At 45.0% G+C, this 24,233-nt stretch overlaps 1 protein-coding gene across 1 annotated transcript in view; it reads right to left on the reverse strand.

Annotated features, from left to right (window-relative positions):
- Positions 1-14,549, reverse strand: part of LOC144153690 (glutamate receptor ionotropic, kainate 2-like) — a 131,620-nt gene extending 117,071 nt beyond the window's left edge. Inside the window, exon 1 of the mRNA XM_077685364.1 lies at positions 12,732-14,549. Coding sequence (XP_077541490.1) covers positions 12,732-12,858 — 127 coding nt within the window. The 5' untranslated portion in view covers positions 12,859-14,549. The remainder of the gene's footprint in view (positions 1-12,731) is intronic.
- Positions 14,550-24,233: the final 9,684 nt, after the last annotated feature.

Consider the following 24,233-nt stretch of genomic DNA (forward strand, 5'->3'; position numbering starts at 1 on the left):
ACCTTTCTGTTTTCCAACTTGTATACTATACAGCTTCAAGTAGGCATTATGGGCATATTGGTGATTTGTGCCGACTCTACTACCCGCATTTTAAATATGACGCTTGAGATAACATACAGGGCAAACCCGAGTGGCTTGAACGCGTTTCTGGCGTTCCTTTATGTTTTCGTCTGGCCTTGTTTCAAAACAGGCTATGAAATTGTATTAAGAAATTCGCAAGTTCGGCCTCTTCGCATTCACATTTCTGGTTCCTCCGTGATGTTTTCGTAGTACGGTATACATTTGTTTTCAGCTTCGTTTCGCCTTTTTGAACTTTGGAAATCGGAAATTGAAACTTCGGATATTCGAAATTTGCAGGCTGCCATTGCAGAAGTTAGTCGTCTGCAGGTTTCACACACGGTAATTGGTCGCTTACGCAATTACAATAAAGCCCGTCGGCCTTATTGAGCTGTGTACAGAAATGGGTGAGCTTACATAGTTAAACAGCTTTTAAGTGCTAGAAAAAGCCAAACATATATTAACATAGTCGCGTATGGTGAAAGAAATGATTCTTCCCGTCGCATGATTCAATCTGTGGCGTTAGCACGCGTACGTGTTTACCCAGGAGGGGCACGCTCTCTATAAGGTTACAGAAAATCGCGAGACGGCTAACGATTCAATCCTATAAAAACCTCGCCCTCTTCCGAGATCCATTACCGACGTCTTCGAAAAAAAAACCAATTTCCTGGGATCCTGGATTATGGCGGAGTTCAAGTACAAGGCCATTAATGTATTTCGATTTTGCGTTTGTATGTGTGGACCCGTTGGGACACCCAGCGTACTTTGAAGTGAAAACCATGAAGAGCGATAGCCTAGACAAGGAAGTTTAAGCTGTGCCCCGAGAATTTAAATGAGTGAATGAATAAGTGAACCGATATATGCTTACTTCAGCTGAACACCTAAAGCTAAAGTTATATGAGATTACCGAGAACCGCAGCACCCCAGTAGAAGAAGTGAAGTCATATATTCGAAGGTACAGGCACGTACAGCGCTTTTTTTTTTCTTATTTGCTTGCATTTCTAGGGATTGCGGGCAGTTGAAGCCAATTCCGAAAGAATATGTTCCTTGTTCCACTAGTGCAAAATCAATGAATGCCGACGCACGGATGAAATTCCCGGCGCAGGAATGAAATACAAACGCGCAAGTGCGTGGCGGTTAGACACCATAAAATATTTGAGAATTTAGCCAGTTATTCCGATACCATCCCACATCGCCATCTAATTCTCGATCTGTTGCCTAGTAAAAAAACTGGAACTTTCCAACCTCATTTCTAAGCATAACAATATTGCTCCAGATTCGGAGTGCAACAATTTTAAAGTTTAACGGTGACGATTGCGAAATGATGTCCAAACTTTCCTTAACTTTCCCCGTCACACGGAACTGATAGTAGGTCGTGAAGAAGTCTGTATCGTAATTTTTTTTTGTGTGTGTTGGAGGGGGGGGGGGGGGGGGGAAGGCAGACGCCATGGTAAGAACTTTATAATGTTGAGACTAAAAGTTGAAAAGCGCAATCCAACAATGCCATTTCTTCTGTTTAGTGATATAAATTCTATTTTCCAGGCCTATTCTTGCACTTGAATTTTGGATCGTCTTCAGGCTTGTATATGAAACAGAATATAAATATATGCGTTTTATTGTTAAGAAATCGATAGTGGTTTTCTTGAAGATGTTTAGCGACGTAAAATGCAAATGTGGGGAATGGTGCAGATGGAAATTTTCTTTACCCGACCCCTTCAACGCTATTTTCATCACAACAGTTTTTCGTGCTGGTATTTCAATAACATGAAAGGACAACTTCCCTGTGTTCTTTCAATATTCAATTTACAAAATTTGTGTAATTTTTCTATTCAACTTTAGCACCTTGCATCTGTCCAGAAATGCTCAATTGGCGAAGTTAATACGCTAACTGTTAACAATAGTGCAAATGAAGATGATTGCTCGATGCATGTTTAAAAACACTAACGACAAAAAATAAAAGTATGCCAACCAAATCAACAATATTTTTACACTGGCCTTACAAAACAGAGGCTTGCATAGAAACAGTAGACAAAGCAAATCCTGTACAAGAAAGTTTTTTTCAAAAATCAGTGCTCTATTATTAAAAAATGGCTGTCCGTGCAGAAACCCGTGCTCTTAAGGTTTTTCGAATGCTCTCGAGGATTTTACTTCTAGACGCTCGCGGTGGTGTGCTATTCGGAGTCAATAATTAATTCTTGCTGTTTCCAATGAATAATTTTCCAAAAATGCTAAACTGGCAATTATCAAAATCCCCGAGAATTTCGCGCTTTTCTGGACAGTATATTCGGCACATTTATTGTTTTTGTATAGCTTTTCACTTTTTTTGCGAAATTTTTCTTCTGTAATGACCAACAGAAGCGATCAACAAAGCAGGTGTCACAATCCTAGAAAAACACAATCTCCCGTCAAGAGAAAATGTAGGCGCCACTATTTGTGCTAACACATCAAATGTATCGTCTTCATGATTTAAACATTCCCGCTTCTACCACATTCTTTCGGATAGTTTACAGTTTTAAAAAAATATTGAATTGCGTAATACTTCGGTGACATTCCCACTCTCTTGCATTTGTTAAGCATCTTGGCAACACATAATTTACTTCAGGCGCAATATGTGTCGGAAATGCAGGAAAAAGGTGCGCCTGTTTCTTTTTGTGTGTGTGTGTGTGTATGTGAATTCCAAATGGCAACTTCGGCAGCTAAAACGGCGTGCGGCCCTCAAGATCGCAACTTCGCATTTCTCTATGAGTGGTTATATACCACGTAAAGTTAAAATGTGGGTACACCTTCAGCGGATAAAAGTGGTGGCCAAAATTGCAGCAGTATATCAAAAAAAAATATGATGTATCACCTTTCAAGATATCTATGCTCCCTTCATCGACCTGTGATTAGGTCGCAAAGCCAGTGAAACAAACGTCCGGTAACCCTTAGTCCGGCGATAAAATTTGTTATATCGAGAATTTGGATAAAATATATCCGACGTACGTTCTGTCCTTATACTCTGTACTAGCCGCCATATGTTTTGTAGCTAACATAGAAAAATACGAGGTTGATTACTACGGCATCCCTTTAAAAATAAACCCATATTTTGTTGTGATGATAGAAAGCATAGAACCATGCACCATCGTGCAGTATCAACAGTTTCTCAGCGCATATATTAATGCACTTCATCACTTCGAATCTAATGATACATCATAAAAGAGTCGCTTTTGATATTACAAAAGAAGAGCCCCTGCTTTCCGCTATATTCCTTTCCTCGGCGTGGCAAATCATGCATGAATAGTTTTTTTATGCATTTCGTTTGAGGCTTATTCTCCAAACGAACTTGTGATAGATGGAAGCACAATACATTAAAGCGCTTTGCTTGTTTTTTTAAAGGTAAAAATATGGATCTAATCTTTTCATTACGGCAAATGAAATTTTTCTAAAAATATCTCCACCCATACAAACATTTACATGCGAAGCTGTACTCAGCAATAGAAGACAACAAAGACCATTTCAAAAAACTCATTTCTCACGTTCTGCACCGCAAGGCAGACAGATTACTCTTCAACGTAATTGAGCAGTGCCGCTAGCATCTTTCATTTTGGTCTTCGTCGGAAAATGGCTTCGCTCAACCAGGTGCTTCATTATTTCCAGGACGCAAACGCTCGCTACGCGGAGACTTTCAAGGAATAATTAGTTGCGGCCCAGTGCCTGGGAACTTCTGAGGACGTTGTGCGCGACCATTTATAAAACCGCCCGCTGCCCAGGCGTAATGAAAAACCACTGCCGGGTTTAAGGGTCATTTTGTCGCGTGAACCGCGGCTTTTAAATTTAGGATTTCTCGTGATTGCCTCACCTGATACACAGCGGCTACCATAAGCTATCCTTCCCTCTAAAAAAAGCCACCGCAAACTTCAGGCGATACCCAGCTAATAAATTACACGCCCCTAACAGTGTTTACTCAACACAGAACAAAGGTAAACTCTTCTCTTTTGGTAAAAAAGAGGTAGTTTTATTGGTAAAAGAGAAGTACGATTTAATTTATTAGAAGCCCCGTACTGTAGCAGTCTGTCCTCTTATGCCATAAGTTAAGTTAAAATTTGGTGAGGAGACAGCGAGGGCTACAAGAAAGCACCAAAAATAAAATTATGCTAGGGTTTAGTGACGTTTTCCTCCGCATTTCTTCCAGGCAGCATTCGAAATACGCGCGTTGGTTTTTAATGATAAGTCTTCTACGCTTGACAATAACGAGCAAAGTTTTCACCATAGCTACAGCCTTCTGACAAGGGGCTATGCCGACGCCCCGGTAACCTTTACTACGGAGCCTCCAGCCACGAAATTTTGCCGTCGGTTTACCTGCCCAACAAATGGCCCGTGAAAGAAGGCGTGCTGTAACACTATTTCCAGTCTCCTTGCGCTAAACTCTTCTACTGTTCATCACTTCAGAGTTATGTGTACATTGTAAAATCTAAAACAACAGGTGCGGTTAGGCATTGAACGAAGAAGATGCTTGCGGTTTTTCGATAATTCACCACGAGGCACAATCTGCGCACAAAGAGCGCCAGGGGAACTTAAGCGAAACGCACGAAAATTCGGAAACACAGTCAGCATTCCTAAAGGTTGTAAAAAAGGTCTAATCTAAAAAGTGTTTAGTATTGTGTTGTTGACAAAAAGCATCTTGGTTTTTCTTTATGGCTAACGGGCAATATACTCAGCAACAAAAGCTATCCAATTCTGACCTCTAACTCTGTATTTGGGCATGCAGCCTTCACCGCAGTTACCAAGCTGGTTGTGCAAACACATTTGAAATCATAGTAAAATATTTGGTGGAGAAAACCAACCAATGTTTTTGCAGTAGAATTGCGTTCTCCTAAGCAGGACGCCCTGATCACAATAACAGCACAATGAACAAAAAGGAAAGTTTCGCGTGTGAAAGGAAAGTGTGCTGCGCCCCAACTAAAATTAAAATTTGCTAGGTCACGGGCCTTCTTATATTCATGTCGCGCATTAAAGCACCAAAAAATACACAAACGCAACGGGGAAATGAACAGCATTTAACCTATGATTGCACATGTAAGGTACTCGAATGTGCTACAGTTGGCTAGTAATTTAAAAGCACAGCGCCCGCTCCGGCTTCGCCGGAAGTGCCACTCATTTTGTGCGCTGCAAAACGCATGTGCAAAATTTCCCCTCAGCGCTAAGTACACCAAGCAAGAAAAATGCCGTGCGACACCTAGGAGAGATTAGCTTACATAGTGGCTTAGTGGCTAAGGCATTGCGTTGCTGAGCACAAGTTCGCGGGTTCGATTCCCGGCCGCGGCGGCCGCTTTTCCGATGGAGGGGAAAAGCAAAAACGCCGGTTTTTACGAGTTTGCGGCGCACGTTAAAGATCCCCAGGTGGTCAAAATTAATCCGGAGCCCTCCACTACGGCGCGCCTCATCGCCTACGTTGCGTCGGCGCGTTAAATACTACAATCAATCAATCAGATTAGCTTACATAAGCCAAGCCTTATACTCTGCAGCACAGTGCGGGTGCATGCTAACAGCTAGGAGAGGACATTAAAACCTATCTCGGGAGCTACTTCCGTCAGGGCATGCGTAGACAAAGGGTGAGGAACGTTATGTGCGCCAATGTCGGAGGCGAAGGAAACAAAGCAATTTAAAAGGGAATAAAAGCTCGATTGGCGCTAATATAAAGGTTCTATATATAGGAAAATGTATATTTCTTCCTGGAAAACCTTGCTCAAAAGTCACCATCACCTCTACATCACCCACGCTGTTTTAATGAGCAACCAGTTCTTTAGCAACGTGCAAATGCAAACGGTTACCCGGGAAGCCAACTGAAAAATGCCAAAGGTATGGGAAACAAAACAAGCTAGCGGAATGGGAAATAAAGCGATGGAGGAGCATGGTCATTGTACGTATATATCGCTGTATTGCACCATTGTTGTTTTAAAACCGCGGCAAGAAAACGTGCGCCAGTATTTTTGTGGATTTTATAGGTGGAGATGGAAGATGTGAGTCCTTACACGTGTAAAAGGAAAATTTTCTGTTTCCATTATACAAGAGAGAGAGAGAGAGAAACAACCTTTATTAGAGCCTGCTGTGAAGACACGGCTAGTACGTCGCAATAGCTGAGCCCCTGCCAGGCCTGCTCACACAACCTCTGTGGAGGCGGTGCTTGCAGGCCGTTGGCGTTCGAGGCCAGCCATTGCCAGCTGGACAGCCTGGAGTTGGTCTTCGTAGTTTCCAGCATGCCTTCCCGGTGAACGCAAGTAGTAAGGTATGTGTAATCAGCGATGGGTACCCTGATTACTTCTCTTTGTAGATGATCGCCATTAGGTCGGTCACTTACGACTTGTTTGGGAAGAAAAGTGCAGTGACAACGTGCTTGAAACTTTCGGAATTGTCAGCGGCAGTGGTATACCCCTTTGCAGAACGTTTTCCAACGATAAAATGTGCATCATGATTGGCATTTGTCAGATCGATATCAACTACTCCAATATAATCTAATCCAAGCAATCCACCCGCCCCCAACACCATTTCGTGCCCCCTAGGAACCGTGGCACGCAGAGCACTGCACAATGCGTAGCTGTCATTTTTCACTTGTTGCGTAAATTAGTATCCCTAACTAAAGCGGTAATTTGGGCGAGTTGTTTATTAACTAAGGAATTCATCGTACTAGCAAACATTACCGCAGGAACAAAGCTGAAACCGGGAGAGGGGCATTACCCCGGTTGCGCATAGACGACGGGGGAATGCTGTACGCACGTGTAGGTTTATTTTACGCCGTGTAATATGGGCCGGTACTGTGGTGTGGTCTTGTGATATGAGCAAACGCGACATTTTCGATACGGTTTTGTTTGTTTTAAGAGCGAATGCTCTTTATAAGCGACCCCAAACCATCCACCGCCGGCGGCGGCGTCGGCGTCCGCAGTGCTCCTCTATATTTAAGAAAGAAACAGCATCCGGCGCCAGGTTTCGATCCGAGGACTTTGCGGGCCGCAGCCCGACGCTCTACCGAATAAGCCACGGACGCGACGCTGATGTCGGTGTCAGAACGCGCCTTATATCTTTAACGCACTCAAACTACGTCGTCAGCGGCGTGCGTTGGCGACTCAGCGGCGTTATAGCGGCTTGATAACTGCGTGGTGTACACGTGATACTACAAACCCGATGGAAGAGATGGAAGAGAAGGCGGCGAGGCGGTGGGCTGCGGGGGCCGAGCGCAAGCGCCGCAAGCGGGCCGACAACCGTGCATTCGCACTTTCACATTCTCCCCCTCGGGGAAATGCGGGGGAATTTTTTCGCTGTGCTTTTATGATCACCCTTTCGACGTATCATGTACTATCGGCGTCAAATGAAACGCGAACACGAAGATATGCACCTGAACACACAAATAGCTTGATTTCATTTCATGCAATCCAAAATGACGTGTGGCTTAGTTACAAAAACAAAGTTGATAAAAGTGGCTTCTTGAACATAGGAATAACAAGCCATTATATGAGCATTACGAACAGTATTTTTCAATTTGGCACGTTCTCGTTCATGTTTTCGTCTTCGCGTTCAATTTGATGCCGATAGTACATATAGGCGTTTTTCGCGTTTCCGTGGCATAAACTGGGTTGAAGTTCTAACGTGTCTTTTATTTAAACCTTAGCTTTGTCCCTGTGGTAGGGTTTGCCAGTACGATGAATTCCTGAGTTAGTATTCCTACTTTTGAAGATCCGTGGATAGAGTTCTTCCTTCACGCTTGCACCAAGATGTCGTTCATCCAAAATTTCTAAGGGTAAGAAAATATTTTTTGCGTGGCCGTTAACCAAGTGACGCACTCACTTTTCCTTTCAGGCACATGTTTGCATTCGTCTTCTATTAGTTGCACAATACACACGTCGTTACTTAGAGTGCCGCACACGAGGAGCTTATCTTGCTTGTTCGAAGTTCTTGCAAGATGGTGATGCCTTTGTCAATATGGGAACAATTCTTTCTATTACAGCGAGGCAGTAGAGGTTGCAAGATATATTTTCCGCATTTAAAGGGAGCGCGCAGCGATACCTGCCAACGGCGTAGGTCCAACGCCAAGCTTACACCCAACTTCCTGCTCTGCCTAACTCATCCTTTGGCCTTTCGCACGCTCATTACCGCTGGTGATTATGTTAATACTCGTTTTACAATTTTCCTGCCGTGTAAGCTCCGTCCCATTGCAGCCTATAGAGGGGCAATGTCCGATGGTTAGTACGGATTGAGGCCTGTAAGGTGCACCATACCACTTCGCGACGCACGAGTTTATGTGGGGTGGGAAATTGGAGGAATTTCATATGTGAGATCAGTCACTTGACGTAATACCAGGTAAGGCACTGAGTAAGCGGGCAGAATATTTTCCCGCGTAACTCCACACTCGAACGTGTGTCCAAAGAAGAATCGCAGACTCCGAGGCAAAGTGGACTGGCTTCTGTTGGGACTGCGATGCAGATAGACAGGCATGGGTAACCTTGCCAGAAAGGTCAGGCCGAGCAGTCGCGTCTCTCGCATATTCGGAAGTCTCCAAACGAGCAGCAGCGAATATAGGACCAGGGGGCCGAGAGACAGGGAGACTCACGACCACACAGAACGTAAAACATAGAGTATCCGATCGAGAAAAATTGTAGGCGAATACGACCTATAGCTGAAGAAGATCTCAGCCGCGGTGGTCCGCAGAGGCGTAGCAGCAGAGCATGTCAGTCAAGGTGCTAGCAATTATTGCGGAGTCCGTTGGTCAGACAGTGGTATGCTGCTCTTAGTTTATGGCGCATCGAACAGGAGCGGAGGATATCAGCGACCACCGTAGACAAGAGAGCGCATCCACGGTTTGTTAGCAACTGGCGAGGGACACAGTGATGAAGAATGAGACACTGGAGTATAGTCACGGAGGAGTGGCTGGGTACATACCCATCCTGACCATCAAGCATGGCTTCATCAAGGCTTCTAAACCTTCTCCTGAAAGTCATTCAAACTTGCCGGCTCGCCCCAGCCCCGGTGTTCCATGGACGCGCCCATGTCTCGAGCCCCGTTACTCCAGCCGATGACCCTTGTCGCATCCAGTGCCGAGACCAGACGACGGTGACGCTTTACCACGGTCATGTATTCCGACGCGTCTCCGAGTACCTTTGGCTCTTTGTAGTAGCGCGCGCGTGTATCGCTGTCCTGGGGCCGTGGATCATTCATATATTCACCTTGTTCCGCAGCGGCAAGAACTTCCGTGTTTATTTTCATCACATCGTACATTTTCAACGCACTCGCGGTGCTACTACGGCCTCCACAGAGACGGTCATACCTGACCGGGGTGTGAGGGCAATACCTTTTCCCATAGAAAAGCCTGCGAACTTCCCTCCCAGTCCTCTGAACAAACACCGAGTCTTATTCCGGTGCTCACATTTCAAGACATCACCCAACCTAACAGCACTTCAAGACAACAATTCTGACCTCCTCACCCGCAGCTTACTAAAGAGACGAAGTAATTCTCCGGAGACTTCAGACAAACACCTTCCCTCACCCAACTTGGCTACGTCGGATGTAACCCACCCAAAACACGGCCACATGTAAATTCTGCCATAACCCATGTAACCTCATTCATATAACCTTGGGGAGCGCACATAACTTTGTCCTTCCACTTTTATCCACTAGCCTTTCTCTTCCTGAGCTGTGGGAGAAACTGATGACCAGCGCGGGCTTGGATTTCTAGCAACTCCTCGTGTCCAGCGCTGAGACAGCATGGTCATCCCGTGGCCTCCTAGGCTGAGAGACCACTGCCACATCACCAAGCTCAAAATAATTTTTTCAGCAACAACGAGACATAGACGGACAGTTCCCCTATGATCCACCACCGACGACAACGTCAGGGTATGCCTGGCGTGCATTTCCGGGGCTTGGTCATGGCTGCCATGTACTATTATGAGCAATATGAAAGGGAACACAGGAACGCGTGGCAAACAGTCTCGAAACAGACTCGGAGCGATACGAGGATGGCGCTGTGAAAACCAAAGGGGGAAAGGAGGGCGCTCTTCCACTAACTGCTGGCACTCCCACCACGCTTGCATTTCTACAAAGCAGCAGCTTACGTCATTTCGCCGATTATATGGTATCGTCCGTCAACTGATAAGACGAACGGCGGGAATGGGAACAGTTTTTAGAACAGCATCCCCCTTACCACTTTGTTTCCGACGGCGGCCGCTGCGTATCACTTACAGCTGGGTCTGAGGGTGTTTTCGGCGCGTTCCTGTGTTCCCTTTTATATTGCTCGTAATAGTACATACTGTAAAAAAGTCGATCCTATCTATTTGTAAATAGAAAACTTTACCATCAGCATTGGATTGTCTCATCAGTTCTGACGCCACTTAACGCTATGAATATTGTTATAATAGACATTGAGGTAATGATGATTCGGAAGGAGGACCGTGCCACCAACTAATAAAGGAGTAAATCAACCAATCCAACACGAATGGTCCTACAAGAAGCCTAAGTGCGTTGAACATTAAAAGTACGAAGCCGCCAGAGATCTTCCGCGAGCTTTCAGTACAATTAGGTGTCCTGTGCGCACAGAGAAAAGAGCGATAAGCGCAGTCCGAGAATGAATAAGCTCGCCACGTTTGTTTTAGCCACGGCGGTCGCTGAAACAAAGCGACGTTTTTTCTGCTTCGCCGTAACCCACTTCGTGCTCGGTGGGCTCATTAGCCGATGGGAAAATTTTCAAATGAGCCGGTGTCGTTGATTCTTCCGTTGACTCAAAATAATTCTCGCACTCAACAAATAGTGTTAAGCATTAGGATAACGAACAAAGGCAGAATTTCCGCTTACGTTGTTTTGCTGTAGTATTCAGAAATAGGACTGATGAACCTCAGATCTTGCGGTCAACTTCCTTTACCATGCCGTGAGCATTTGCGCTGACAGTTATGTGCGTTGTCCATGGCTTACTGAGCTAATTTCTCTCTGCGCTACGGTGGTGTCAAAATTTGTATCAGCAGTTTAATTTGAATAAGTGACCAATCCCCAGTTACCTTTTCGTGGTGACCGGCTTGTTCGGCATCATCATTTCAGAAATCCAAACGGACGTAGTATGGAACACGGAGTTGTACCCTGGCTGAGCTGCGCTTTTTTTAAAAGCGTATAACGTATCTTATTTTGTTTATGATAATCTGACACAAATTCAATTCTCCAACTTTCGAAACATATTGCAACGCCGTTGCATGTTCCTAACTGGTATATTAATTATGAAATATAAATATGCGGGTTCTGACGCCAATATTATATTCATGTAGTTCCCAATAAGTATCTTCGTAAAACTTAGCGCACGATTTATTTAGTCTCTTTTGTTTGTGAGAGAGCAAACGATAGCAAATAAGGCAAATATTTTGCAAGAACCGGTGAGCAGCAACAAACTTCGCGACCAATCTGATTCTAACACTGTCAAATTAAAGCTAGATAAGTCTAAAGAATCATATTAACTGCCTTCACGTCGGTGTGCAAAATCGTTGTACTCGCGGGTTCGTTACACTAATGGAACGATATGACGCAGGAGGTACATTAATAACAGTTCGGCTCGGGGGTTCGTGCTCCGTGCTGCACGTTTTTTCTCCGTAGTGATATTATCACGCCGACGTCGAGTTTCGCGCACAGCGCAGCAGAAAAGTCAGATCGACAATGAATGATCACGCTCTGCGACTCTGCCAGTGGGGGCACCGAAGCGAGGGCTGTCCGGGCCGCGTACAATAAGACGGCCGCATCGATTCACGTTCAATCACCCTCGAAGCTAGCGACGCGACGGCAAAGTGCTTCAGAGTGTCCAAATCGGAAACGGGAACCACAAAGCCGAAGGGGGACAAATAAAGCTGTCCAAGAACATACGCACGACAGCATCTTGTGACCGAATGGTGAAGTAGTATTCATATAGAGGGACATTCGGGAAGTTGAAGAGCACACCTAACGTCAATTGAGTTAACGTGTCCTGTGTAAAAAAGAAAACACAGGTGACGTACCACCGCGAAGTTCGCATCCGGAGGGGCTCGCCCGACTTTGTATTCCTTGTTCGAGATTTATTTATGTCCGGGCCTTAAAACACGCCGTTTTAAGTATCTTCCGCATGGAGGTCAGCGAATTCTTGGCTGGACAACACCCGGTTTAGACGCCGATACACGAAGACGCTGCTCTCTATGTGGGAGTTCGCGCCCCCCAGAGGCGTTGGCCGCAGAATGTAAATCATAAATCCACAAATCGCAAATCCCTGTTGACATTCCCGATACAGACAGGTGTTTTGGCACACTCTAATAAAGTGGAGTTATGCTATTTTTTTCCAATAGCTAGGGTAAGCACCTTCCGGATATCGTGAGAAACAGAACATAAATTGAGCTAATCTTTTTCGTGTCAGCTTATTCCCCCTCAAGACTTTTCAAAACTACATATGTAACGCCGGATTTTTTAGATAGAAAATTCGCACACATACAGCACTTTTAAAAGCAATAAATTTCCCTCAACGTTAACCACACCATCCCATTTCGGCTTTAATATCTTATCCCAGAGTAATTAATTTCTAGAGCCATTGTTTCTATTTTACTCAAGGCAACTATTCTGCGAAGTTAACTTACCGTCTATGTTTCTTCGTCTTTTTTGAACTAGTAAAGGACAAATTCCCAAAATGTTTCTTCGGGAAGGAAACTTACCGATGCGAATTACGTCCGGGAGAGCGTTCCCCAGTCGGCTTTCCGTGGCAAGTAGAGCAACCACCACGGCAAGTACGCAGAGTAGACATGGCCGACCACCACCGATTTCTGGTCGCTCGCGGCCCATCTTGCGGTGTCAGTCAATAAAGCACGGGGTCGCCAACTTCAGTCCGTGGCTCCAGGCGACTTCCAAAACGAAGAGAAGTCACTCCCGGCACCAGGTAATTTTATCTTGTGCACACCGGAAAGCTACAATCGCCGCGTAAGTTCCATGTTACGTCATGGTAAGTTTGGTATCTGCTTCGGTTGAAACCCTTTCATAAAACAGGAACCTGTTAGACTTATTAGTGCGTCCAAAACTACTTTAAAAACTTCATTCTCCTAACTTCGACCAGATAACTGTCTCTAGGGTTTGAACTTACTACGAGCGTCAGCAACGAGAAGATGGATAGACATTACCCGCATAAGCATGATCAAATTGATCCAGGCTGAATGTCGCTTTCCGTGCTTTGCATTCTATATTTGTTTTTTAATACACCTATTGGCACGTGGTTGCAAGTTACTTCCTGTAGCAGAATTAAAATGGTACCTTACGATGGAAAGCTTCTTCCTGTTTTTGGACATTTTATCTTTAGTGTATAAACATGCACAAAAAGAAAAGCATAAATGAAAATATTTTTACGCGTAAAACACAACCAGAGCCTGCGATAAAAACTCTTTGCACAAAAGATTATTCCTGTGAGGCACTCCGAAATATAATAAACAGGGTTGGATATAATAGCGAGCACTTTAAAATGGGATTTCCAGCTTCATTTCCGGCTCTATGAGATTTAAACCATTGTTCCCTCAAAGCGTTAGGCACCGAGATGAAACAAACGAAAGCATGAGTACGTATTTTATCTTGAATCTGATGACTATAAATTTCCCCGCATGTGATGGTATAAAGATACCTTGAAGGTAGCCCTTCCGTAGCTCATTTTACCGACGAAATGGTCAAAATCTAATGGGTGAATATTTTGCTCTGAGTCCTGACATATTCGCAGGGTTTAACAAAAAAACAGTCCTAGAATTGGTGTTGAATGCAAGTAGTGTCTAATAACGCCGGATCTTTTTCCGTATGGTTGATAGGAACGCACATTATGCGCACATGCGCTCCCAAAAATCACTGGCTCACCTGCACCTTAAAGAAAAGTGCGCACAGTCATCAACCAAACGCTTAATTAACACATGGCGAAACAAAACAAAGACTTTCGCCGTGACCACAAGACGCACCGGGCAGTGCCACCGCGTATCCTTCGCTGTCAGCCACTTTAAATTCACTACACACCACTGCACACACACGTACTCACACCGCCTGCCTGAACAGTTCAGTTTTCCACGATAAGCAAAATGGTCTTGAATATCGTTGGAACGCCACCAAGGAGTCCTGAAGGGAAGATGCGAAGAAACGACGATCCTTTGAATTCCTCTCAGTGGCGCTTAAAAAACTCGAGATACCGCAAATTAGCGTTCTCACAAAAAACTAACAGATGAGTGTTCCCACGGTTTCCGTTCATACAAAGCGCACTGCCAAAAAAAAAAAGATCCCTGTTTAAGGAAGCACTTTCAGCAAGTTTTATCAGCTAGCAGCGTATTAGAAAGAACCCACATTGGTCCATCCAGCGCGGTCGGGAGAAACGGAGCGAACGCAGCCAGCGTGCGTGCATCTGGGCTTTCTCTGGCGCCGGAGCGCGCACGCTTGCGCTCCCTACGACACAAGCTGGACGGAGAGGAGAACACAAGACAGCAGAAGGGGGAAGCTATCAGAAACACGTACGGCGTCGTGGAGGGAGGGTGAGTGCGACGCTGGCAGGGAGGCTGCAATGCTGAAGGGAGAGAAGCCGCAGACTTGCGCCGTCGGGTCCTATTCGTACGTCGTTCCCACACGAGCGGAAGGGAAAACGGAGGGAAAGAAGTTTGCCGGCATGTTCCGTGGCGCCATCTAGGAGGCGCCTCAGCAGTGCCGAAGCTAACATCTTCCTGCCCTGCGGCTCTTCGCTCGCCAGCGAAGTCGAGCACTGTTGGGCGGAACTAAGGCAGTAATTGTCCTACATTGTGCTTTTTAACTGCGTTTTTGTTTCGAGAAGGAGCTGCTGAGAATGTGTGAATAGCTCAGGAACCCGAGATCAAATGGCCGGAGGAGCCACTTCTTTAGTTTTGGTGAAACAGTAATAGTCATTTAGTGGGAGGTCAAGGGCTCCTCCGTGTGAAGAAAAAAAAAGCACTCAAAGTATACGGCGATTTGTGTCTTTGTGTCTACGGAGCTAACTGAGTCGTTGCTGCCCGCTTCGAAAGGACTTTTTATACGTGACTAAAAGGTGTGAAGCCTGATGCGATGAAAAGGTCATCTTATCTTTAAATTTTCGAACACCTCATAATTAGTTTTCTTCTCGGTACTGTTCTCAATACCCGGCAGTTTGTAGGGCTTCCCGAAGTCAATATAGCTGGATCATAAGAGGTTAAACGTTACGATCATTATCAGTAATGAACTAAAATTATGATATATTTAGACCCCTCGAATAAATTGTGTTTGCAGAAGAGTGGTGCGAGTATAATCTTGCATTTCCTTTGCCGGAGAAACTAGCCGTTATTAGATGAAAAACTTTGTGCAGAAGCACTATTGGTACTCTGGATGTGTGCAAAAAAATTGCTTTTGGCAACGTTTTGAGCAGTGGCTACCTCGCTCTCACTTCATCGATTCGCTTAGCAATGCAATCCTGTTTCTCGATAGCAGTCCTGTTAACATTCAAAATTATTGCTGAACAGTGGCCACGGCTGGCCCCAGAAGGCATTTATTTAACTCTAAATAAATTTATGGCCGGAATATAGGGGCACACCGATGAGTGAATCTCCTGTGTAAATAGGTGTAGAAAAATTCTCACTCTGTCCTTTTTTTTAAGCAGAATTATAAAACTGTGGGCCAATAATTTCGGGTACTCATGGGTATAGCGGGAATTTGGAATACTGAAATGTCGTGACAGAAATTTTTCCGCTTCAATGCTAGATCAGTCATTATGTCTTCAATCCTTCTCCCGCGAAATCATTTTTCATGCGCCTGATGCTGACGATGTAGGTGCGAGAAAATAAACGTGAATAAGAGTGTGAACATTTGCGGTTGGTTCCCGATGCAGACTAACGCAGTGAATGGACATTTTCAGGGAAACCATTTCCCGATCTCTTAACGCATCCGCTAACCGCCGAGTCGTGGATGTGTGATCTTTGAACCTCAGTTATCCTTCGTGTGGTTCAATGTGGCTACTAGTTCGGATTAAGGGTAGTTTCAGCCAATGTCGATGTCGTCCAGAGAACTAAGACGGCTTCACTCGTGCTGTCACATGAACGTCATGTGTTTTCAAACAGACCTGCTGACGTGACCAATAGCAGCGGCGGCCGATTTTCTGATGGAAGCGAAAAGCGAAAACGCGCGTGTGTTCGAGATTTCGGCGCACGTTAAAGATCCTCCAATCGGTCAAAATTAATCCAGGGCCCTCCACTTCGGCGCGCCTCATAGCCTGTGTAGTGACGGCGCGTTAAATTACGCAATCAATCAATCAATCAATCAATCAATCAATCATTCAATCAACGTGACCAATATCGACTATCTTTGGCAAATTGGGTGAACTGCAACTCACCCGCTGCGCCCTCTGTGGCCGAGAGCTGCTCTAGGCAATAACAGTTGCAAAGACGACAACAACAACAACCCCTAGAACAACCATTTACAGTGCAGCAGTCAAGAGAACACGCCTGCCTTAGCGTGAAAACTAAAAAATTCCAACAACAATTGTTGTACCTGGGTCTCCGACTACATCAAGACGGCATACCCCTCCCAGTATTGCGAAGCCGCCTACCCGAGGAGCTCGCGTTACCACATCAAGATGTATTTTGTCACGTCCGGTGTCCTGGCGGCAATGCTTCTCCCTATATTCTTTGGCCTTCCGAGGTCTCCTGGCATGCTGGCGCTCTCTCAATATTCTCGCTGAAGTCAGATTTCATTCGTTCATGCTATAAGAGAGTGTCGGTGCCCGAAGACGACGCCTGAGCGACACAAGGCGTATGCGAAGCATGGGAGTGCTCCCTATGCTGAGTAGCGTGACTGAATCTGTGAGAATGGTCTAGCTGTGCGTACCATGGAGAAACGGCTGTACCTTGCAAAGCAAGTGGTGCAGACTCGTAAAGGCGGTCTATCTCTATAATGTTGCCGTCCCCATGTACAATCCTGCGCAGCAAAGAAGCGGCTTATATGTCGTTAGGGACAAGAAACGAGCTCCCGGGATCAGGGAGCAATCTATAGTAGAAGATATCATAGTTCAAATAAACAAAAATAAATGAACTTTGACAGGCGGTGTAGTAAGAATAAATAACAATCTGTGGACCACCAGGGTTACAGAGTGAATACCAAGAGACTGGTCTAGAAGAAGGGGATGGTCAATAACACGATGGAGGGATTAAATGAAGAAATTCGGGGGCAGAGAATGGACTTGAGCAGCTCAGGACAGTTGGAGGTCAAGGGGAGAGGCCTTCGTCTCGCAATAGGCTTAAGTAGGCTGCTGTTTTTGTTGTTGATGATGATGATATAAAGATGATGTGTTGGGTCACGCTGAGCTCTGTTTATGCTGTTCTGGCAATTTTTGGTTCTAAAACGGCACCAAGATATTAGGAAGCATGCAGGAATATGTTTGCGCACAGCGCAGGCCATTAGCTGGTTGCATTGTAGAACATCGCCATAGAGCAGATCACTTCCGATTAGAAGGTTTCTGCGATGTCTCAAATAAATTTGAACCCTTTAAGGCTTGAGTAGTGCTACCCTCCATTGGTTAAAATATTTACGCGCCAACGCAACGCAGGCGATGAGGCGCGCCGTAGTGGAGGGCTCCGGATTAGTTTTGACCACCTGGAGGTCTTTGTCGTACGGCGAAATCTCGCACACACGGGCGTTTTTGCTTTTCGCCTCCATCAGAAAAGCCGCTTCCGTGGCCGGAAATCGAACCCGCGTCCTCTGGCTCAGCAGCACAACGCCTTTACCACTCAGCACCGCGGCGGGTAGTGCTACCCTCCAGAAAAGAGAAAAAATACTTCTAATGCAGTTTTCGCAGAAGGTCAAACTTCGCTCACAGAGGCGTACGCAGGGTCCCATTTTGGAGAAGGTTGGGGAGTGGGGGAAGATGAGTGGGGCAAAGGGAACGAATGAACGAAAAAATAACAAGACATTTAAACAAATTAAAACTACAAAGACGTCGCGCTGACGTCATATATCACAAAAATTTTTAATTGCCGTGCTACTTTTTACCCCATTAAACTGCAAAATGGCCGATGTTCGTGGGGATAACATACATCGAACCCGCATGCGGTCGGTGGGGAGGTTGTACGCGTAAAACCAGTATCAGCAGTCATTATATTTCGAGAGGGAGAGTTATTTCCGTCTTTTTCTTGATCCCCAGGTACAAACTTCTCTTGAGAAGGGGGGTGGAGGGGGTGGGCGGCGGGTTTCTGATCAAGTAATTCTCCCTATGTTCACACCGTGGTTTTTCGACAACACCACCTTTCTAGCGGTGTGAACATGAAGCGGCAAAAACTAACGGCTTCAACATGAGCTCATCACCCCTGTCGAGAAGTCCATGGCCGTCGTTGTCAATTTCCATATTCCAAATACTTGAGGTACAATTGAAGTCACGTTTTCAAAGCCGTTACGGCTCGGTCTTAGCTCATTCTTGGTAAAATTAAAAGGTGAACTTCATGGGAAAGAGACGGGTGCATATTTTGGCATCCACGGAAAACACATTGCGATTGCCGCAGTGTCGTCACGTGCTGAGTCTGTCCTAAAGGTGAATTTTATGTTCGACAGTTTCACTGATTTTGCGGGACATTTATGTTTTTTCTCACGGTTCCCTACCGGTCCGTGCTGCAACAAAAGCAATTGAATGGCATTTTGTTCCTTTTCTGCAATATCCATGATAAGTTGTACATCGCGACACAACAGATTTGTGTTGACAGTCTATAATTTCTTGGTTATTTTACAAACTTGATGATTCAAATTCATAGCTTTGTGAATTTCGCAAAACGAGCCCATTACTCTTTCGATGATCCCGATTGTTTTATAGCCCTCGCAGTGGGTATTTTCCCAGTTGAAAGGAACAACAATCACGGCAATAGCTGTTGTTCTACCACTTCAAACGTTCGGAGACGACACTGTGGTAGCACATCGGACCGCTGCTCTAGTGAACCGGGTTCAAAACCCATTGGATTACACAGCGGCGGCCATACTTTTTGAGTTGACACCACCACCACCACCAACAACAACGGCGGTTTTTCACAGAATGTTGCACTCATGTTCTTTTTCCTAATAAACGTGTCCGGAAATCAGCAACGAGGAAAGCTTAAAGGGCACCAGAAAAATGTTGAAGTGGTCGCGCACGTCAGTGGGCATCCAGAGCGTGAACATGGATTAAGTAGCTTCTTAATTCCTCAACATTCTCCTCTTCAATATCAACAGGTTTGCCACAAATCGTAGCGCGGCAGTTCAACGACCAATATTTGCCGGGTCTAATAAACGCGGCGACACGAAACAAGAGAGAGGTTACAAACGGTTTCTTGAAAGCGCCCTCTCAAAGAGCCACTCGTGGGGCTCGAACTGTTTCGGACTGAAGTAACTCACTAAGTCACTGGACGAAGTGCCGTTTTTGTGAAGCCCGCGTCATCGAACCACACCTCAAACAGCTATCTTTAGATACAAACCACTGTGTGCGCTTTGGCCAAATCACCCTAGCGACATAAAAGAACACACTTTGCATAATTCTGCACCCCGGAAACCCGTTAGAAGTGGTGCTGCTCTGTCGGCGTTGGTGAGTTCGCCGCTCTCACCATGGGTTCACATGGTGCAACAAAAGCCTTATGAATGAAGTTTATAAGTTACGTCTAAAAAAGTAACCCTGTACGGCTGCTCAATATTTTTGCAGAACACCTGGGGTGGAGACCCGCAAGAGTTAAAAAGGAACAGCACGTCAAAACAATCCTCCATTTGACAGCGGCTATTTATATGTGAACAAAGTTTCCCATTGGACAAGGAAATTGGCCGCTTGTGTCGGCGATTGTGTTGTTGGCCCAGCAAATATTCGCCCATCTTGGCGGCTTGTGTGCCATTTCGAAGGACCAAGGGGAAGAGCTATACAAACACAACGTTGCAGATAATCTCCTACGTATTTCGTATGTGGTGAAAATGTTGAAACGGGATGGTTGTTGAACTCCAGACGATGATGACTTCATAGCGCCATCGGTTTCGCCTATTGCGCGAAAGCGTGGTTTTCGAGGACTCATATTGAAACAGCGTGCCTTAGGTTGGTGAGCTTCCGTCATGTGGCTGTTTTCAAAACGGTGTGTATCGACTCCACATGTTGGAACTAGAGGGGTTCGTTGTTGTGTTTTATTTGTGATACAGGAGGAATAGGGACACGAGGGGCATGTTCTGCGGGTTTCGGTTATTTGTGGTACTATAAGCCTTTGGTTGACACTTACGTTACCTCGATTGTCGCACTTCATCCAGCGTCGTACTTGAAGAATCATCGTGCGTCGTGGCCTCCATGCCGTCGGAGTAAAGTAGTAAATACCTTGGACTGCCACCCTATGTTTAGCATTATAATAATGCTGAAATACAAATGAAATAGAAAAAATTTCCAAAGCGAAGGTGTGGTTTTTGTGAGTTGGTAAATTGAAAGAATAGTGGAATGCACATATAATTTTTTGTATTCGCAGGACATTGAAATGTTCTCAGCGTTCTGCACACACACGCCGTGGTTATTCAGTTCATACCGTGCACTACGAGCAATTATTCGGCTGCGAAGAGTTGATACTACTCAAGAGCATCAAGGCAAATACAGCGGTTTGTTTTATTTATTCTGGTATCGGTTTGCTGGCTTCCAAGCAATTAAAAAAATGCCCGCTTGATTTGCCGCGTGTTTCGTCACACGAACCGCTTGTATGGCTTTGCAAATAAGTAGCAGAGTTTCTGAGCCAACCGAGAACAATTCGCTCATGATGTACTCCCAGGCTGCATATGCCATGTTATTTGCTTCTTCAGCACACTGCAACTCATCCGCTTGTTACAAAACATGGCTTTTAAATTATCACTTCTTAGCGCCTAAATTTCTGAAGGAAATGTTATTTGTTATAATTGTTGTTATCAGGACGAATAGTGCTATATCGAGTTCTGAGGCACAATCTAAGAGAATTTTACCCACAGAAGTAGCATCACCAGCATTAGTTCACTCAACGACATGGATGGCGAGAAAGATGGAGACGCATGTCTATCAGCGACAGTGAGATCGCCATTTGCTGGCTTAGGATAGTGAACATAGAGCCTCACTCCAGGTTAAATCTCCATTTCTTCTTCCCACAAGCTCGTTCTTTTTGAGCAGTAAACCACCCGTTTTGTTTGTTTATTTTAGCACAACTTAAACCTTGCCTATGTTTTACATGACTTGCTCTAGTGCAAGAAACGGACCAACCAGATAGACGGGACGGGCACAAACCTTAACTTCCAATTGAGCTTAGTTTAAACAGGCATGAGAGACATTATCATACATAACAAACATAGAAAAGAAGCAATGATTTATGAAATTTGCGCACAAAATAAATCTCACGAAGACGGGGCGTCGAAAGGGGCAGCACGATGCATTGAATAAGGTGGAACCCATCCTCCTTTCAGATAGTAAAACTTCTTATCAGACAAGGCCAAGGAGTGTGCGCTCACACAACAGTCCCCCAGGCGTGCTATTTCAGCCGCCTCAATGATTTTTATTGTTGTGTGATTTGCATGCTGAGCAATGGCTGCACAGCTCTCGAAGAGGGGCGTACTACCGTAATAACGGCAATGATTGCCCAAGTGCGCCTTCGACTTCCTTATGCACGTTGTAGTCGTGCTCGCGCACCCGGTGGTAGCTCAAGCAACGACCTGCTGGCCCAATATACAGTTTTTTACAATTCAGTTGACGGGCAAACACGTCGGCCAAACATGTCGTTGCTTAAACGACCGCCGTCCGAGCACGACAACAAGGTGCATAAAGCCCCTTAGGCATTCATTGCCACGATTGTGGTTGTAGGCCCCTCTTAAAGGACAGTGCCGTCATTGCTCGGGACGCCAATCAGGAGACAAGGAAACGCATTGAGGCGACTGAGGTAGCACTCCTGAGGGAACCCTTGCGTGAGCGCAAAGTCCGTGGCCTTGTCTGATGAGAAAATTGGTTATCTGAAAAGGGGATGGGTTCCACCTTAGTAAATGCTTCGTGCAGCTTTTTCGACGCGAGATCTTCGTGTGATCTATTTTGTGCGTGAATTTCAGAATGTCTTGCTTCTTTTCTCTTTTCGTTGTTGTGTATGATAATGCCACGTCGCGCGCATTTTCAATAAATCTCGGTTGGAAGTTAGCGCTTTGGCCTGCCACCTTTCCATGCTCGTCCGTTTTTTGGCCTTCACGAATTCATGGATAACCGTGTCAATTAGCCCCGATCCGAAGTCTTCTAACCAATGTTTTACACTTTGGTGAGGTTGGTAAGGTCCATCGGTCTTGTTATTTGGAAAACGGCTCCTCATGTCCTTTACTTCAAGCAGTGGTGTCTAGGCAAGTTATATAACCCCTGCGTTTTGTGTTGGCTTCGTCCCGGATGCACGGCTCTATTACGTTCCGTTCTTACAGAAATACATATGAAAGATACGACATTTGCTCTGACGAAGCCATTTTGTGAGGTAAGCGTGCGTTTATTTTATCACGGGCTCCAGTTATGAGTGATACAGACAGCGACAACGTTACACTAATGTCAATATTGTCCTGAATACGGAGCTGCTAGAACATCAATTCCTTAAGAGCACTTTTAAAAAAGTTAATGCGAAAATGCTCGCTAAGCAATGAGGCCCATGGAGATTACCCAAAAGACAACATTATTGTGATTCCTGTTTAGTGGTGTGTCAATGTCAGTCGGTACCAAAACCGATCGGCTGACAGTTGAAATCACAGCGACAGGTTTCTGAGGTTACGCACAGCTTCGTGATTCTGCCAGAAGTTTTCGTAATGCTGGCCTCCTCCAAGGTTTCCGAATCCTTCGTAAAAAAATCAGCTTGCTTTCTGAGCCAGAGTAGCTGCGCTGACGATGTACATGGATTTAGTGTTAAATGAAGAGCGTGAGTGAAAACGAAGGAAAAAATTCATGCACTCCTCCCCCTAATGACTACGAAGGTTGCACGGGACGCTTCCTCATGACGGATTCTTTGGTTGTCGTCTGAGTTTCGACTGGGTTTCGACGTTGTCGGAATGGAGAAATGCGACAGACGCCGGCTTCATAGCGAGAGGGACCAAGGGTCGATTCCACCACTGAAGACTTTTTGATGCATGGCACTGTTGGCCGAGTACCCCACACAGCCAGGACCGTGGAACGCACTGCTATTCCACCAAAATGCAGACATCGCGGAGTTTGTACCTGTAATTGTTATAGTAGCGTAAATATAGATAAATGGTGGAACGGAATTTCGGAAAACTAAAAAATAGGAAAAATATAAAAAATTTACGGAAAATGCGAACCGTATGACGCCCCGCATTTCCACAGTAGTTCCACATGTAATCGTTGCAATGACGTAAATGGAGATGATTGGTGCAACAAAAATTTGATGAACTAAAAAGTAAAAAAAATATTAAAAAGTTACTAAAAATGGCGAAATGTGTAACGCCCTGCATGTCCCCAATAATGCAAATTTCGCGTTAATATTACCTCAATTCCTTAAAACAGCGTAATTGGACAATTCGGGAGAGAATTTTGAAAAGTCAACAACTAATAATAACCGAAAGAAATCTGCAAAATGGAGAGCCGTGTAACGCCTTTCATTTACAAAAATTGCAAATTTGGCGCCAGTAACACCTGTAATCCTTAGAATAGAATAAATGTAGCTGATTGATTGAAAATTTGGACGAAACCAAAAATTGAGCTGCAAAGAACTCACACTCAAGACAAGCGGTATAACAATGCTACGCATTAGTAGCTAATTGTCTGAATTTTTACAGATATTTTCCTTTCAGTTTACCCATGCTCATTCATCATCATCGTCAGAGAAAATTGGCTTTCCCGCAGGGTGGCTTCGCGTTACAGACGCCATCACTAAGAAAACTAAAACTTTGCTTTAGAATGACCATATATCTTGTCCCCTTTCTGCAAATGTAATCGCCATCCAATAATCTCATCTAGCCTCTATACAGTAACACTCTGTATTTTCTCCCTTGCAACTACTAACAACCTGTCGGTCTACTCATTTTTTGCTATATTAAACAAATTGAATACAATTAAATTTTTGCTGTCGTCCCACATCCCGCGCGCCATCTGCTGAGACCTCATGTTTCTGATGCATTTGGAACGACAGCTCGCGCTGTCGTAGTTTTTTTTTTTATTTCACCTCCCATCTGCGTCGTTTAACCATTGTCTTTTCTAT

This window comes from Haemaphysalis longicornis, unplaced genomic scaffold (genome assembly GCF_048455015.1).
Source record: "Haemaphysalis longicornis isolate Haplotype H1 unplaced genomic scaffold, Haemaphysalis longicornis Haplotype H1 scaffold_9, whole genome shotgun sequence".
Lineage (NCBI taxonomy): Eukaryota > Metazoa > Arthropoda > Arachnida > Ixodida > Ixodidae > Haemaphysalis > Haemaphysalis longicornis.